Source organism: Macrobrachium nipponense, chromosome 8, assembly GCF_015104395.2.
Source record: "Macrobrachium nipponense isolate FS-2020 chromosome 8, ASM1510439v2, whole genome shotgun sequence".
Lineage (NCBI taxonomy): Eukaryota > Metazoa > Arthropoda > Malacostraca > Decapoda > Palaemonidae > Macrobrachium > Macrobrachium nipponense.
This window is the reverse complement of record NC_087203.1, coordinates 46341927-46361528: the sequence shown is the minus strand read 5'-3', so window position 1 is coordinate 46361528 and position 19602 is coordinate 46341927. Positions and strand designations below refer to the sequence as shown.

Below are 19602 nucleotides of genomic sequence, written 5' to 3'. Positions count from 1 at the left end.
GAAGATATAATTCATGAGGCCTTTTTGGTATATTCTCTGATCAATGCCCTACAGTAGGTGATTCCTGCTTGCAAGACCAATGTAAGCCCAATTGCAAGCATCCGTGAGATTACAATTAAGTACCAGCGTGGGTGACTTATCTTTAATACAGGTCATCCATCATTTAGTAAAAATTGCTGGTATGATCATACCACCTGGGGAAGTCTGTTTCTTTTTATATTACTTTTTATTCAATAAAATGAAATTCACACAAGATAATAGTTCCAGATGTTTTATCAGTACCTCTTTAATAATCACATTATACCTTTTGGAAGATAAAGACAGAAAATATTGTAATTTTTACATAAATAACTTTCAATATGACATGGATAGCAATGGACCTCGCTAACGCTTCTAATGATGACGTCATCAAAGGTTATCGCATCGTCAGCATACACAAAAAAACCACGGGGACATCCATCTTCATCGCGATCCATCGACGATCCAGCCGTCCTCCCCCTGGGTGGGATATCCGACTCCTGGGGGATATCCGGGCCCCTGGGAGACCTCCTCCCTCAGACGCCGAAGAAGATGAAGTCGTAGGAGCAGTTGAATCCGGAGAAGTGGTTGGCCGAGTCTGACCTGAAGTTGACCAGGAGGTTGCTGCCGGCGCTGTAGATGGTCTTCGTCAGGGTGTCCATGTCGCTGTTGCAGAAGTAGGTGGTCTGGTCTGAGGACACCGCCTGTTTCCGGAGGGAGGTGGAGGAGGAGACAACAATGGAGAGGTGAGAGATGGATGGGAGATGGAATGGATGCAGTGGGAGAGATGGCAGGAAATAGAGGAGATGGAAAGGATGCAGTGATAAAGGTGACGAGAGAGAGATAGGGATGGAATGGATGCAGGGGGAGAGATGGGCAAGAAATAGAGGAGATGGAGAGGATGCAGTGATAAAGGTGGGAAGAAATAGAGATGGAAAGGATGAAATGAGAGAGGTGGCAAAAGACAGGATACTTGTCCATGACCCACCATCGCCAAGCATTACCCATGACTACGGTAACTGTGGTTTTATATACATAAATAATTCCAGATTTTGGCCCCCTGCATTCTGCTACATGCCCCCCCCCCCCCTCCCCACACACACACACTTTGGGAACCACTGAATTAGAGGATAAGGAATGGCTGCGATAAGAGAGATGGCTAGAGATAATCAGAGGAGATGGAATAGACAGAAAGAAAAAGGAAGTTATTGTTGTAATAAGTCCTCGGATACCACAGCACAAGATCCTTAGCTATCCTTATACTAGATCGGCACAGTCCTCCTTAAGTCCTATTATCCTGGGACCTCATTCGACATCCTTTAACATCCTTGCACTTTACCCATAAACATCCTTAGACTCGAGGCATGCACGAAATCCGTGGCCATCCTCACATCAGATTCGTTAGACATCACTGCATTAGAGCCTTATACTCAGTCACTAGACCCCCTCATACTACGTCATTTGGCGTGCTTCAAACTGGAACCTCATACTCAGTCATTAGACGCCCTCAAACTAGGTCATTTGGCATACTTAAAACCAGAACTTCAATTCTATTCGCTAACCACTGCTATGGCAAACTCTTCTATCTGCGTAACGTACCATCTTCGCCTATCAGCAAAGAAAGGCAAACGTTGCATCACTGCGTAACAAAATGTATAATGCGCTTTGCAACGACCAGATGAGCCATTTGCTGAGGAACAGTCAATTTGAACTTGCCAAGACCTCAATCTGCCAGAAACTGTGATGTATAATTACGTTTGCGTTTGTGTGTGTGTTCGTATATATAAATATGATTTCTAACCTCTTTTTTTTTTATCCTGATTCGTAGTTTTAAGGAATTATCGACACAGCTAATTGGAAATTTCGATCAGTTGTTGGCAGACTTATATATACATATATATATATGTGTGTGTGTGTATATATATAATATAATATATATATATATATATTAGTATATAACATATGATATAATATATATATATATCTAGTAATATATTATATATTATATATAATATGTATATATATATAAGACACATCAACTGGTAGGGCTCTGGGACGCCGACCACCTTATTACATGAGTATTTACTTAACTGATTCACCTTACTCACCACAAGTCTATCTAATTAATCATTAACTGGGTACCTTATTCACTGGCTAGATGCCATAGCCATAGGAAGTTGACTGACTGATCACCGATTCGACTGAGAGAGAGAGAGAGAGAGAGAGAGAGAGAGAGAGAGAGATATTTTTATTTTTTAAATGCAAAGCGTATCTTAATACAGCAGGTTATATTTACCTGATAATTCACGCTAATTCTATCCCCGGCGTAACATTTACGCTATTTATAGCATGACCTTTCTCTCTCTATCTCTCTCTCCTGGGGAACCTTTGTTCAGCATTTCTATAAAAGGTAACCTACCCCCACCCTCTCTCTCTCTCTCTCTCTCTCTCTGTCCACTCTGTCCAGTTGTCAATCCCAAAATGCATTCCCCTCACCCCTACTCCCCCCCCCCCCCAAATAAAAACTCAAGAAAACTAAGAACGCAAATACCTATAGCTGGTTCACTTAAGGTAGATTCTTGGACGAGCCAAATGCTTACGAGACGTTTGTTTGGAGGCCACTGATTGGCTGGTACCGGGAGGAGGTAGGCAGCTCCCAGCCAATCAGCAGCGTCCGCCAAACGAACATCTCGCAGGCGTAGGGCTCACCCAAGAATCTACCTTTAAGTGAACCAGTTATAGTAACCATTTGTCAGTCCTTCGCAGCCCAATGCAACCACCCCAACCCGAAAAAAAAAAGAAATAAATAAAAAGGCAAATACCTCGTAACTGAGGCTGAGGTAGTCGACGCAGTACTGGGTGCCGTTGGGGAAGGTGGCCATGTCCTCCAGAAGGAAACTGTTGCACTCCATCTTCACAGTCGTCTTTTCCGGGGACTGCAATGAGACAAGAGGTGCTCGTCAATGCCCTCTGCCAAATTGCCAATGGATGGAACTGCGTGCAATTTTTTTTTTTTTTTTTTTTTTTTTTGTGCGTGAAATATCTGGCATCACTAGGACTTCGAGAGTTCATAATGTATATATATAGTACGTCTGACTTATAGAGGCGGTTATACAGGTTATACGTGCATGCACACACACATATATATAATATAACCCTATCTATTTTTACAGTTTAGGTATATATATATGTATTTTTATATATAGATATATTTTATTATAAATATATATATTATATTATATATATATATAATATATATATGTAGACTACATATATACACACACACACATATATATGTATTTATATAATTAGCCAGCAATTACGTGAAAATAGAAATCAACTGAACTTGAAAAACATCAATTGTAGCAACCCAATCCTCTAACACGAAACACTAAACGATCTTAACAATACAGGAATGAATTTAAAAAATTAAGTGACAAAATGGTATCTCTAAATACACCTCAAATAGCTGACCTTCAGCCAAGAAACCTTTCAGTCAAGTATAAAAAAACCTTTCAGTCGAGTCAAAGAATCCTTTCAGTCGAGTATAAAAAAAACGCTCTCGTTCAAGTATAACAAAACCTTTCACTCAAGTATATATGAAACCTTTCAGTCAAGTATAAAAAAAACCTCTCGTTCAAGTATAAAAAACCTTTCAGTCAAGTATAAAAAAGACTCGTTCAAGTATAAAAAAACTTTCAGTCAAGTATAGAAGAAACCTTTCAGTCAAGTATAAAAAAACAAATCTCTCAGTCAAGTCTAAGAAGAGCCGGACCTACAACTGAAGAGGTCAGTCAACAAACAGGACTTGTCGCCACTCACCGTGAACCACCAGAAGCAATTGGAATTCGGGGGGTAATTGTCCGGGTGTAAGGGGGATGAGATGTACCCTGTGGGGCCATGAGTGTCCGAATTAACGAGGCCCCCGCACAGGTAGTAGCTCTCGATGGTCACGTAGAATCCCTTGGCACGGGGCGAGTGCTCTTGGCTCTGCAAAAAAAGTAATCAAATAAATAAATAAATAAATAAATAAATAAATAAAATCAAAATTCATATCTAGTCACAACAAAGCATAAAAGGCCGAATCCTCTCAGACTGCCAATAATGAGGTGCGAGCTCTCTTGCTTTGCAAAAAAAATAAATAAATAAATAAATAAGTAAATAAATATGTCAACAAAAAATAAGATATGAATGGGGCAAGTTCTCTTAGCCTGACAATAACCGAGAGTGAGTTCTCTTGGCTCTGCCAAAAAGAAAAAATAATAAATAAATAAATAAATAAATAAATAAATAAAATAATATGTAGCCATAACAAAATAAAACATGAGAGGGCGACTACTATTAGCCTGCCAAATAAGTAAATAATCTTGTAGACTAGACAAAATAAAACATAAAAATGGTCGAGTCCTCTTAGCCTGACAGTATATACATAAATCTTCATCATCATTAATGTTTTTGTCATATTTTATTCCTTCATGTCATATTTTGTCATATTTTCCGTTTATGGATTTCGAAGCTAAATGAGTTCTGTGTCTCCACCTTCTGTCTCTTGGATTTTCTGCTTCAGTTTCCATCATTTCCTGGTCTTCTTCCAACTATTTCAGTATCTACTACTTTTAAGACTAACTACTCTTCGCTTTATCCAATTATAGGACCAACAAACTAAGAAGCCCTTTAGTTATATGCCAAGGGATATTCAATAATGTAAAAGTCAAAATTCATAAGATCCTATTACTAAGCACAGCTTCCTGGAAATATATAATTAGCTGGAGATAAAGATCACACACATTAATCAAGTGGAAAACCCGTCACATTTATTTATTAAATATTGCATAGTCCGTATTCTACGGGGTAATATAATATGTATTATATTCATGTGGTCAGTTTTCATGGCATTAAAGACTGACCCCATAAATTATTAATATAAATATTATTATTTTAATAAAAAATATAATTTTTTAAAAATTCACTTGAACCACTATGCTTAGATTCTCTACCCTCAAAGGCGGTTAATCGGAAAAACACTTGGACCGTAAAACACAAATAATGTTATACCTACAACTAAGAATAATTGCGACAACAGTTATTAAACCTACGATTAATAATAGTTGAATAATTCAATAATTCTCATCCGTTTACATGCAAGAACAGTTCTGAAAACAGGAGGGAGACAGTTACCCACCTTGAAGTGAAACTCGAAATAGTTCGAACCAGTGATGAAATTGATGGTGGCGCTGGTCCCACAATACCTTCAATAAAAAAAAAGGTTATTCTAATCACGAGGGAAGTAATATTATTATTATTCAGAAGATAAAGAACCCTATTCATATGGAACAAGCACACCACAGGAGCCACTGACTTGAAATTCGAGCTTCCAAAGATTATTATTATTGTTAATATTATTATTATTATTATTATTATTATTATTATTATTATTATTATTATTATTATTATTTTGAAGAAGACGATCTTTTAAACAAATTCTGTTGAATAAAATGGCAGAATTCAGCGAATTAATCTAATATATTATCTTTTCTAGCGAGTAATAAGAAAAATAGAAAAGATAATATATAAGATATTATTATTATTATTGTTATTATTATTATTATTATTCAGAAGATGAACCCTATTCGTATGGAACAAGTTAGAGAGGTTGGAGAGCAAGACTGAAGAAAGGAGACGAGAAATGGAGGTAAAGTAAACGTCTATAAAAGGGAACTTTTCAAAGACACTATAGTAATACTTACAGTGCACCACGCGAGGCTCACTGACGGCACTACAATAAAGGGGATATTAGTGGTAAAAATGTAGGAAAATAAAAAGAAGATAGAGAAAAGGAATACAAAAACCCAGATAAATTTAGATGCATGAAATAAGGGAAGTGGTAAAAAACCCAATAAAATAAAGAGAGAGAGAGAGAGAGAGAGAGAGAGAGAGAGTTTCACGTACGTGGAATGAGCACATACGAGAGAAAGACCGAGATAAGTATAGATATATGGAAAAAGGGAAGTAATAAAAACCTGATAACGAGAGAGAGAGAGAGAAAGTTCCACGTACGTGGAATGAGCGAAAAGGAGAGAAGGCCTAGATAAGTAAAGATATATGGAAAAAGGGAAGTGGTAAAAACCTAATAAATAAGAGAGAGAGAGAGAGAGAGAGTTTTCACTCACGTGGCCGTAATCCCTTCAGTGTCGTCCAGAGTGACGTAATCGGTCTCGGTACAAGACGTGTACTGGATGTTGGGTCCTTTGAAGGTGCCGGTCACGCGGAAGCCGAATTTCGCGAAGGTGTCATCCTGCCAAGAGTTGGATGAACTTGACAATTAAAAGGAAGTTAAGAATATATAAAGAAAGACTAGGGGAAGTTACTCATGCCAATAAATGAAGGAAATGGGAAAAAATGGGAAGGAAGTAGGTAATATAAAAAGACTAGGGGAAGTAACTAATGTCAGTAAAATAATAAAGGAAATAAAAGATTAGGGGAAGTAGGTAATGTCAATAAATAAGGGAAATAGAAAAATAGAGGAAGGAACTAGGGTATAAAAAACTAAGGGAAGTAGGTAATGTCAATAAATAAGGGAAATAGAAAAAAAGGGGAAGGAACTAGGGAATAAAAAAAAAACTAGGGGAAGTAGGTAATGTCAATAAATAAGGGAAATAGAAATATACGGGAAGGAACTAGGGAATATAAAGACTAGGGGAAGTAACTACTATCAATAAAATATAAGAAATAAAAGACTGCGGAAGTAAAAAAAAATGCCACTAAAATAAAGGAAATAAAAGACTAGGGGAAGTAACTAATGTCACTAAAATAAAAGAAGTAAAATACAAGACTGGAAAGTTACTACTGTCACTAAAATAAAGGAAATAAAAGACTAGGGAAGTAACTAATGTCACTAAAATCATGGAAATGAAATAAAATACAAGGGGAAGAAACGAATATCAATAAAATAAAGGAAATAAAAAATGACTGAAGGAAATATTTAAATCCACCAATGACACCTGGAATACTTCGTCGAAACTAATGTATCAATCTGTCACATGTAAATTAACAGAAAAAACTTGGTGAAATATAAAGCTACAAAATGGGCAGTAATTATGCACGCCATTAGCATGTGGAATATTTAAATGAGACAGCAGCTCGTCAGAGTATATATTACCACGACAGCAATACGAATAATACACGAACGGTCTGCAGACAATAATTACCAGTCTCCAACCGTCTAAGCTTAATAATCTCCTTTGTATGCGTATATATGTATACTTTTTAGCGTATTTAAACTGCTATTACATTCATGATTGCTATATAGAAAGTATAAACCTTCAATGTAGTGAAATAATTATAAATGTCCTATCATTCAAATACATTATATAAGGCGTCCTTACTTAATCATATAGAAGCAAGACGCTACCTTGACATATTATGACGAACTCTGCATCCAATATACGAAAAAAATAACGGTAAGATGCTACAAGATGTCAGATACAGCGTACAATAATCTATGCGAAATCTTTCCGAGCCTAATAAATTAAAAGAAAAACAACAAGATGAGTTTAGGTCGCTATAGGCCTATTGTGGTTTGCAAGACAACACCTTAAAAGGTGTGGTGAGCTCTGCCTCAAATATACATGAAAAATAGCAGCAAGATGCTAAAAGGTGTCGGAGTATACAGGGATCAGGAAGCGAAAATAAATTTCTCGGGATCCTAAAAAAAAAATCAAATAAAATAATATAAAATTAATAAACACATGAGCCTAGGTTGCACTAGGCCTAGTCATGTCTGAAAGGCACTACCTTACCATGCGACGAATTTTGCATTATAGATGCAAGAAGAATGACAGTAATGTTTTATAAGATGTCGGAAAACGTTCAAATATTACAAGAAGAATACCAGAAAGATGGTAAGAGCTGTCTCCATAACGCTTGGAAAAAGTGCACGAATTACACCGCTCTCCAGTTAAGTTACTTACGGGATTCGATCTCGTGGTGAACACGTACTTCAAGGTGCAGTTAGCCGGGTACGCCTCCTGCAGGTAGACGTACCCGTAAGACCAGAATTTCCTGGACCTTCCAGGAATCATCATCACGATGGCATCGGCGCAGTACGCCACTGGAATGGTGGGTGGGTGACAGACAAGTCAGAATTATGAGAAAAGATGGGAATTGGTGTCAGCATGAGTGACGGACCGTCTTATCTCTCTCTCTCTCTCTCTCTCTCTCTCTCTCTCTCTCTCTCTCTCTCTCTCTCTCTCTTCTCTATTATATATATATATAATATATAATCTATTATTAATATATAAAATTTATAGACCTAGGGGTATATTTATTCATTTTTTATTAATTATTTGTAGACCTAGGCTTATAACTAGGTTGCCAGTTATGGCGATGGTACTAAATATGATGTACTTCCACTGGCCTCCCTTTAATAATAATAATAATAATAATAATAATAATAATATAAATAATAATAATAAAAGCTATTTCTCACCATATCGATCATTGCTGGTATCTTCAGGCTTGAAGTCTCCAAGGAATTCCACCTCGGAGTCGTCCGCCTGTTGTCCTCTGGGATCGCCTTTACTCTTCGCCAGCTCCTTCTTCTCCTCCCGAAGATGAGGACGAGGCTGGATCTCGAAATCCGGGTGGCCTGTGGAGTTGTTGGGGGCGCCGTTGCACAGGCCCACCAGCCCTAGCAGGAGGACCACGGCCGACGAGAAGAAGAGGAGTCGGTGAGGAAGAGGAGTCATTTCCAGTTGCTTCTCGTACGGACAAAGTGACCTGAAATCAATCGTTTGAATATATTATGATAATAATAATATAATATACAAGGTGTCCATGAAATCCCAGTACCACTCTGAGCGATAAATACTTGCAATGGTACTTGGACTTTATGGACACCCTGTAGAATATAACAGACTATACAATTTAGGCCACAGGCCAAGCGATTGGGATCTATGAGGTCACTCAGCGCTGCAAGGAAAGTAGAGAGAAGGAGGTTTGAAATGTGTAACAGAAGGAAAGCCTCGCAGTTGCTCTAAACAACTGTTAGAAGAGAGTGGGAAGATAGATGGAAAAAAAAAGAATATGAACGGAGGTACAATAAAAGGAAGGAAAGGGGTTGCAGTTAGGGGACTGCAAAGAACCTTTAGTAACGCCTACAGTGGACCACGAGGTGCACTGACGACGCTAGCCCCCCTACGGGGAATATACGTTTAATGAGAGTAGTTGTATTGTGCAAAAATATGCATAAATATACACCATAAATAAAGATACTTTTACTGTTATTAAATACTTTATAAGTTTTGACAAAGAGGCAACAATTATTTCACGCAAATCACAGAACTGAAATTCTATAATGGTTTCATTTCTAGTACTGAAATCGTTAATTAATACATCTGGCATAGATAATTATAAAATATAGTTGTAATACAATCCTAATATACAACATACACAGTATATAAATATATATTATACTATATACACGAGCTTTCCTTGTAAACTTATTTTTACATTTCTTAAATCTGCTATGTAAAAGGACAAGTAGTCGAAAGGCCTTGCAGTACTCCACTGTTTCTCTTTCCCTTCTTGGAATTCGTCTTTACTCATTTATATTCACGTCGAGAGTGACCTTCTATCACCAGAAGTACACATCTCTCACTCCTCAATGGAATGGCCGAGAATCAAACCCGCGACCACCGAGGTGAGAAGCAAACACCAAACCAACCACGCCACTGAGGCGTTACTGGGGTGTACGATAGTAAAGCTGCATTTATTTATTATTTTTTTCTTTTTCTGCTGTTCCGATGCGGCGTCTGCAATAGAGAGGTTGCGTGTCTGAAGGCCCTGGCAACCTGAGGGCGCAATTGCATCCAACTGTGGCCCCAGTCACGAAATGTTGTATAGTGTAGTCCAGACCTTATGGATTAATCAGCTTCTCGACTACCAACCACTACCAAAGAAATTCCTAATTTGTGCTTGTGACTGACTGGTCGTTAAATTCACCCTCCTTTATCCTTGTCTGTAATTTCTGTAATTGAGGGAAGTTTCAATTATTTTTTTTTTCATTTACTTGGGGAGTAAGCCTAAGAATGACTTTGTTGTTGTTGTTGTTGGAGGGCAGGAAAGGTCTATGGTAGAGCCTTAAAAAGGTCTGAAAAAGGTGTTTCGCGTTGAGTTAAAGATACAGGAATTTTAGGGTAGGATATTTATGATTTATTTATTAGAAGAAAATGTAAAAAAATAAAACTTTAGGATAGGATATTTATGATTTATTCATTAGAAGAAAAATGTTAAAATATAACAATTAAGGATAGAATATTTATGACTTACTTATTAAAATGAAAATATAAAAAACTAAATAATGTGCATGTTAAACAGTACAGAACAATTACTTCTAATAAAATATGGCTTTATTTATTTTAATTTTCGTTGGTGAAACAATACTCTATTTGACTGTAGATTTTAGCACGCGCCCCAAAATAAGCTGGAGGTCGGATCACGCCTTGTTTACATTATATATAGCACAAGTCACCTCTAAACTTTGGTGTGAAAGCGCTACCTGGCCTCGGTTGTAAATGCCGCGCTCGAAAAAAGGCTCAGAAATTGAAAATAGTATTTGAAGATTTGCAAATCTCGAAATTTTGACAAATAAATTTTTTTTTGTTATGACAGAGCGCAATCCGAACTCCAGCTTACTCGGGGCGCGTGCAGATAGGGCGTTGTTTCACCAATGAAAATTTAAAAATTACCCTGTTTTATCCGAAATAATTTTTCTGTACTGTTTAACAATCACATTACTTATTTTTTCACATTTTCATTCTAATAAATAAATCATAAATAAGCTAAAATTCCTGTATCTTTAACTCAACGCGAAACACCTTTTTCAGACCTTTTTGGGCTTCTTCCATAGGGCTTCCCTAACAGCGCCCCCCCCCCCCCCCCCCCAACAAGAACAAGAAAGTAGTTGGTAGGCTTACTCCCCGAGTAAGCAAAAATGTTTCTCCTTTTTAAGAATCTATTAAAACACTCTGAATATCCTGGACTACTGTTCATGTGAAGTCCTTGGAAATAATATTTGAACATTTCGAAATCTCGAAATAAAAACAAACCATTGGTTAGAAAAATTATTTCCTTTTTTATAAATCTATTAAAACACCTAGGATATCTGTTGCTTATGTGAAGTGCTTTCGATATGATGTAAACCTTTCATTTTCGAAATCCCAATATAAAGTTCCTCTATACTCTAGAAAAAAAAAGTATCATACCTATAAACCACGAAGCAGAAAACACCTGCACATCGGTGCCAATTACGAGATCGATTTAAAAATACCGACGCCAATCTATCAAACGTCGCGATATAAATCACACGTATTAACGGGATTCGTTTCCTCGGCATAATTACCGGCTATAATCAGCAGGTGATACTTTCGGTTGGTTAGTCATCCATCTGTTTTTATTATTAGTGGAGTGTGTGCGTTATTCCATTTCTCACGGGGGAGTGAAACGTCTCTCTTAGATTAGGTATAATCAGGCGAATGACGCCTTCGTGAGTGCCACTCATTTTTCAATGACACAAAGGTTTTCGCAGATGGATGAGAAGCATCTAATGAAATAGGACATTAAATCTAGGCCAAGGGCTGGGACCTATGAGGTGATTCACAATGCTAAAAGGGAAACTGAGAGTCAAGATGTTTTAAAGGCACTATGAGGAAATGAAAATGGAAGACAAGAGAATATGAACGGAGGTACAGTAAAAGGTATGAAAGGGGTTGCACTTTATTGAATATGGAATTTAGGCTAAAGGCCAAGCACTGGGACTTATGAGGCCATTCAGCGCTGAAATGGAAAGACAGTAAATAGGGTTGATAGGTGTAACAGGAGGAAAACCTCAAAGCAGTTGTATTACGAAGCAACTGTTAGGAGAGGGTTGAGGAAAGTAAGGTGGACGACAGAGAATATGAACGAAGGTACAGTTAAAGGTATGAAAGGGGTTGCAGGCAGTGGCCGAAAGGACGCTGCATTTGGTACACTGATGCTGCTGAGATGCATCTGAGGTCAGATATTATAATGAGAGGAATAATATTCCCACCCCCAGCAGTCACCAAGTAAGATTTTATTTACCTTTTGATGATTTCCTGAGTTTTAGCAACTCGATTTCTTTCGTCGCCTTGAACACCAGGTAACAATGTTTCTTTAATGACCTCTGCACATCGAGGCATAATAACGAGACAGGTTCATTCAACTTAATAACTAGGTACTGCCTTCATAAATTTTCTAAGACTAGGGAGAACCCTCCACAGGTTAATCTCTCATAAGAGGGCGAGAGACCTCATCTAGTCGACGTAATCACCGGTTGATATCTTTCCTTAATGAGTAGGGAAATGCTTGCAGGTCAGTATCCTACAGGTGCACAATTACCCAACATTAAACCCCAAACGAGTCACTCACGAAGCTAGCAACAGAGATCGTTTTCTGAGAATATTTATTTTTTCAACCTAAGAATAACAATTTTAGAGCTTAATAAAAAGAGAATAACAATTTTAGAGCTTAATAAACAGAATAACAATTTTAGAGCTTAATAAACAGAGAATAACAATTTTAGAGCTTAATAAAAAAGAATAACAATTTTAGAGCTTAATAAGAGAATAACAATTTTAGAGCTTAATAAAAAGAGAACAACAATTTTAGAGCTTAATAAAAAGAAAACAACAATTTTAGAGTTTAATAAAAAGAGAACAACAATTTTAGAGCTTAATAAAAAGAAAACAACAATTTTAGAGCTTAATAAAAAGAGAACAACAATTTTAGAGCTTAATAAAAAGAAAACAACAGTTTTAGAGCTTAATAAAAAAGAACAACAATTTTAGAGCTTAATAAATAAAAAAAAGTTTTTTTACAAGAGACAAGGATTTTCTCTCGACCATTTATCCCAACATCTCGAGTTACTTTGAGAATATGCAAATTTTTTATGCACCTTTCTTTGACTGACAAATATTGTACAGTTTCGGATTTAAGGGGGGGGGTCACCTGGTCACGTGGGCCCCCCTTGGATATGAATAATAGAACTTTGTTTTAATTTAATAAACCATTGTTAGTAGCAAAAATTTGCTTAATTAATTATTTATTTCAACAACAACAACTACTACTACTGTGTGTGCACATATACTTATATAAATAATGATATATATGTACCGTATCTGTGTACAAGTTACGTGTGTATATGTATATGTGTATATATATATATATATATATATATATATATATATATATATATATATATATATATAGATATATACACATATATATTTACCTAGGTGACCCTCAAATGAAAGGTTTCCAGATCCGCCACTGATATCATTGTTGATTTGTGTGCAGAATTGCAATTTTTCATGCGAGCAGAATCTGCCCTCCTCAATTGAGCGTGACCTCACCGGAAAGGAATGTTCGTCTCCACCTGGGGGTTCTTCTGCTCAGGTGAACAAACTACTCACACCTGGTCTCCGGTTCCTACCAGTTGATCTGAGGAGTAATTCGTCACCACGGAGTCGCGGTAATGTAGTGTATATGATTCGCGCTATGACGTATGTGTTCTTGGATTCGTTCGTGAGGGTCGTGTATATTAATTGGCTATACACTGTATCATTGCTGGCGCTTACAAAAGAATTCGCATTCATCGAAAAATGACGTACATTCTCCTTCATTTGTTAATATCTTGACGGTTTGGTGTTCTGGTGTCACCTGGCTTTCACAAGAAAGTAATTATGCTCTTGATAATACATTTCAATCAACTTATCACAATATCGTTAAAAAGGGGAAATATTCGAACTGCATTTTGAATTCCCCCAACACGGGCCAACCCCCCCCAAAAAAAATTGAGCCAAGCCTAACTACTTACATGGAAGTGTGGATTCAGTTATAATAATAATAATAATAATAATAATAAAAGGGAAACATTTGAACTCCATTTTGAATTTGAATTCCCCCAACACGCCCCCCAACCCCACCCTCCAAAAAAAAAGGATGAGCCAAGCCTCCTACTGAATTGGAAGTGTGGATTCAGTTACAACAACAACAATAATAATAATAATAATAATAATAATAATAATAATGACTAAATAAATGAATTGACCACATTGTGTCCTAAACGTTCATTTCCATTATCAATCTCAAACTCAAACCTTATCAACTTTTGTAACATTCATTTTTCATGCTAAATGAAAGAAAATTCTTCAAATATTCTCTTCAGAAATAACCATCCGTTTTGCATATTTATTCCATTTGCTCATTAACCTTCCGCTCTGCACTCACTTTTCTATAGAAGAACTTATTTCCTCTAAATTACAGGGCTACCTTTGCTCCTTCATTCTATTCCTTGTATGCTTCTCCTCTCTCTCTCTCTCAAGTAGATAGACATATCAACTTTATGGATAGACATTATCAACTTTATAGATAGACATATCAACTTTATGGATAGACTTTATTAACTTTATAGATAGACATATCAACTTTATGGATAGACATTATCAACTTTATAGATAGACATATCAACTTTATGGATAGACATTATCAACTTTATAGATAGACATATCAACTTTATATCGTAACGTACAAATTCTTCAGGTACGGACGTACATTTCCACCAGACGTTAATTATGGTATAGGAAGATGGATGACTATTGAATAGCTTCTAAAAACACAATTTTACAAAATATTACACAGAACAAGCTTTCAATCAAGCTAACCACGATTCTAACAGTTTGATTCATTTAATGGTCTGCAAAGGGTTCTGGCTTTCAAATAAAACTCTCTTCCACTTAACCTTAAGTTACTTGAGATTGGAATGCGTTTTGCGTGCTATCAGTCTTAACTTGCGATGTATGACCCACTAGGGACTCCCCCCCCCCCCCCCCCCCCCCTCCTCTCTCTCTCTCTCTGGAATATTCCCAGTAACTGCCAAGCTTAATTTCCACGTAATCTCGTACCAGACCAGGCTCTGACTTGATCACTTTAATAATTTTCAATCGGATAGATAATGAGATAATAGGATAATGCTACTTTTTTTCTTCCTACCCTCCTCACTTCTTCTTCTCTTCGTGACTGAGAAGTGTGCTCTCTCTCTCCCTCTCTTGCGTGCGCGCCGCTGGATCAGCGAATACCTTTTTTCTAATCAATGTCATGTTTTCTGACACTTTTTCTGATCAATGCAATTTTTTCTGAAGCTTTTTCTGATCAATGTAATTTTTTCTGAAACCTTTTCTGATCAATGTAATTTCTTCTGAAACTTTTTCTGATCAATGTAATTTTTTCTGAAACTTTTTCTGATCAATGCAATTTTTTCTGAAGCTTTTTCTGATCAATGTAATTTTTTCTGAAACCTTTTCTGATCAATGTAATTTTTTTCTGAAACTTTTTCTGATCAATGCAATTTTTTCTGAAACTTTTTCTGATCAATGTAATTTTTCCTGAAACTTTTTCTGATCGATGTAATTTTCTTCTGAAACTTTTTCTGATCAATGTAATTTTTTCTGAATCTTTTTCTGATCGATGTAATTTTTTCTGAAACCCGCCGCCTCTTGCTAGTTTTTGTCCTTCAGTTTCACCCCCATGTTGATTTCATTCACTGTTGCTCTAAGGTCTTAACACCTTCCAATCCACTTACTTATATCATGAATGACCAATCCAGGAACAAAGAGGGGAGGCGCGATGCCAAAGCCTAAAGGAAGTGATGGAATTGGAATATAAAATTTTGGCCCAAAGGCCAGGCGCTGGGACCTATGAGGTCATTCAGCGCTGAAAGGGAAAATGACCGTAAGGAGATTTGAAAGGTGTAACAGGAGGAAAACCTCAAAGCAGTTGCACAATGAATGAATTGTTAGAGAGGATGGTCAGTCAGATGGAAGAGAATATGAACGGAGGTATAGTAAAAGGAATGAAACAGCTTGCAGCTAGGGGCCAAAGGGAGGGATGCTGCAAAGAATCTTAAGGAATGCCTACAGTGTCCCACGTGAGGTGCACAGACGGCGCTACTCAACTACGGGAGTATGGGAACATGGTGAAAAAATAATCTTGAGGGACTGGTGAGGACCACCAGTTCATGCCCTTTCTATTGAATGATCGTATAGGTCACTTTCAAAGAAATGCCATGAATCTCTAGAGCAGAGACGACTCTAGTACAGATTTCAGAGCCTAAGGGAAGAAGGGACGAAGTTTAGACGAAAATTAAGGAGCTTATGACATATTATTATTATTTCAGAAGATGAAACCTATTCACGTGGAATAACCACACCAAAGGGGCCACTGACTTGAAATCCAAGCTTCCAAAGAACGTTGGTTTCAACCTCCCACCGCTAAAGACCCCCCCAACACTGCAGCAGGAACTGATCATGATAGAGCCAGTGATCGTTCATCGCAATGGGAGCGACGCGAACCCGCGGCATCTGAGCAACATGTCACGACACTAACCACTATACCAGGGAAATTACTTATTCGTTTACAGTGAATGATGAGGGAATTGAAAGCTTTCAGTTAACGACAACCATTACCACAGAAGAAGAAGAAGAAGAAGAAGAAGAAGAAGAAGAAGAAGAAGAAGAAGAAGGTGGAAAAAGAAAGGAAGGAAAGAGAAGAAGAAGAAGAAGATTCCATAGCCTCGGGGAAGAAGGGATGAAGGTGAGGGAAAAATATAAGAGGTTCTGATGGTGGTAATGAGGTCATCTGTACAACTAATGAACGGCAATTTACGTCACAAATTAACACTGACACACTTTTCAATCAATGACATTGCGTGATTACGGTCGAATTGCGTGACAGTCTACATCTTTTGTCCAGGTGTCCCTGAAGTGTCCCGCTCTTTAAAAAAGAGAGAAAATAAAATAAAATATAAAAAACCTTCAGTACAAGAGTTCTCTAAATGATGGTTTAGCTGCCTTTAATATTACTTATGTCATCGTCAACTTGACACACAGGAATGTCACCATATAGAAGCTCCCCTTGCAAGGTTGTAGGTTTTGATTTTTTTTTTTCATTTCAATTTACCTATTTTTCTTTCTTTTTTATTAAGTGGTATCTCTTCTTACTGTATTTCCAGCTTCTTTCTAATGAACGCCATAATATTCCATGGAAGTTTCTGGAATTTTAAGTGAGTGGCCCCTGTGGTGGGCTTGTTCCATATGAATAAGGACCATCTGAATAATAATAATAATAAAAAATCATAATAATAATAATGCCATATTCTCAGGGAGCTTGAATTAAAGTCAATTGCCCCAGTAGCCTTCTTCCATATGAACTGAGTTCATCTTCTGAATAATAATAACAATAACAATAATTATAATGATAATAATAATAACAGCATGAGACAATAAAATGGTGAATAAATCCACAATGTTGTAAATGTAAGTATCAAAAATATATATACAAACAAGAGCTTTGGAGAATCTGCTCGATTCTCCTCAGTCACCAAATACTACTTCTACTATTACTACTACTAATAATAATAATAATTCAGAACTCATGCAGAAGAATGCGCTCCTGGAAACGGCGCACATAGTGAGAAAAGTGATGGACTCCTAAGGGGGCAGGATGCAACCTGGAACCCCACACTAAAATTCACCCAGTCGAATAAGACGACTGTGATAGACCAAAAAGAAAAAGGATATAAATAATAATTATTTTTACCTTCTCCATAAATATTGCATTGCATCAAGTGCAATGAGAAAATGGAAGCTTTCTTTTTCAACTGATTTATATTAAGGATTTAAACATAAGCAACTTCTCCTATCACGGTTACGAATCAGGTGGGCTATTCATGCGAACATCACTGCTTATTTCTGTAATTTGGTCTTCAATGAATCTTAAATACTGCAACAGAACATGATCAGGAACTAAAAGCGGAATTTTGCCGCCAAACTGAAAGAATTTCACTTATCACCCCACCCCCCTCTCTCTCTCTCTCTTTCAAAACTTCATCCAACACTATCTTTAGCAGTTGAAATGATTTCAATAATTTACAAGGCAACATGGGAAAAAGTATATATATAATATATATATAAAACATCACCCTAAATAACACTTTATTCTGCTTAGATTTCTAAAACCTGACATCAAATCACTCCATTTATATTAACTAAATGACCCTGGCGTGTTGCCATCTTAAAATCAACGAAAATTTTGTGGTATTACTGAAAAGAAAGTTATCATTTTGATGAGATGTCTCGAACGTGAAGTAGGATACCGACCTTAAATCTAAATGACATTATTATTATTGTTATATATATTCAGAAGATGAACCTATTCATATAAAAAAGGCCTACCAAAAGGGCCACTGACTGGAAATCCAAGCTCCCAAATAATTCTATGGCGTCCGTTCGAAAGAAGTAACAATGCAACGGGAAAATACAGAAATAGACCAGCGATTAGAAAAACAGATAAATTAACAAAGAAATCAATAAGAATGTATACGTAAAATATCAAAATACCTTTGAATCGACGGCCCCTGAGGAGAGAACCGTTACGGTCGAGGACGTTTTCAAATTCAAACGTCTGTCTTCACTCGAATCTCTCTCGCGCCTGCGCTCTGTGTGTGTGTGTCCCGCCTTCCACAGGGGAGTGAGTTTCCACTCGACTGGATGGAGAGAGGAGGAGGGAGTCTCTTCTCGTGCACCGGGTGGAATTACATCCGACCGGTGAATTAATATAATGACATCTCGTCATGATATGCCATTTGAATAATTAACGCACACTTTGATAGGTATACGTGAGCACCGTAAGACTCGTGGAAACTGGGTGAAGCATTTATATCATTATAAAGATGGCATTTACTATGCAAGACTCTTTCGTAGGAGAAAAGTACAGTTTATTTCAGATTATATTTTATATCTCTTTGGCAATACGTATATTCATAGATGTAATATCTCAGAGGTCGCATTTATATTACTATGAGAAGTCATTTACTAAGAGAGACAGTCTTTCGTAAGAGAAAAGTACGGGTTATTTCAGATTAAATCGTGTAATATCTCTTTGGCAATACGTATATTCATAGATGTAATATCTCAGAGGTCGCTAGGTTTATCTCAATGACGTCAGACTCATATGACTGATGGAAAAAAAAAAGATTAATATATTCCTCCCACCAGATTTGCCACAGAACTGGTCTCCACGACGAGATGTTGGTATTAAAAGTATGTTAGTATTTCTTTCTTATTTCCTCTTACTAGACAAGGGAAAATAATGAAATAAAACGAGGGCAAGTAATGAAATAATATAAAGATCTGACATTTTTTTTTACTGGATTTAGTGCAAATATTCCAGTGAATTTTGTCTAAATATCGAATATCTTCGACTCGAAAGGAGTTTGTCTAAGTGTCTAAAATTTTCCTGTAGATGGTGTCTAAATGTCTAAGATTTTCCATGATATTTCTCCTAAATGTCGACGATATTTTTCAGTGAATTTTGTCTAAATGTCAAACATTTCCGAGTCGCTTTTGTCTACATACCAGATATTTTATCTTGGCTTTTGTCTAAATGCCAGATACTTTCCAATGGATTTTGTCTAAATTCCAGATATTTTGCCGTGGCTTATGTCTAAAT

General features: G+C 36.8%; 1 protein-coding gene across 1 annotated transcript; it reads right to left on the bottom strand.

Moving 5' to 3' along the window:
• Positions 1-257: 257 nt before the first annotated feature.
• On the bottom strand, positions 258-18652 carry LOC135223252 (cubilin-like). The gene is made up of 8 exons (XM_064261738.1): positions 18492-18652; positions 8507-8796; positions 7989-8128; positions 6189-6313; positions 5201-5267; positions 3841-4008; positions 2841-2954; positions 258-722 (listed from the first exon to the last, which is right to left on the bottom strand). The coding sequence occupies exons 2-8, from the start codon at positions 8763-8765 to the stop codon at positions 555-557; spliced, it is 1041 nt and encodes a 346-aa protein (XP_064117808.1). The 5' UTR covers positions 8766-8796; positions 18492-18652; the 3' UTR covers positions 258-554.
• Between the last annotated feature and the right edge of the window lie 950 nt (positions 18653-19602).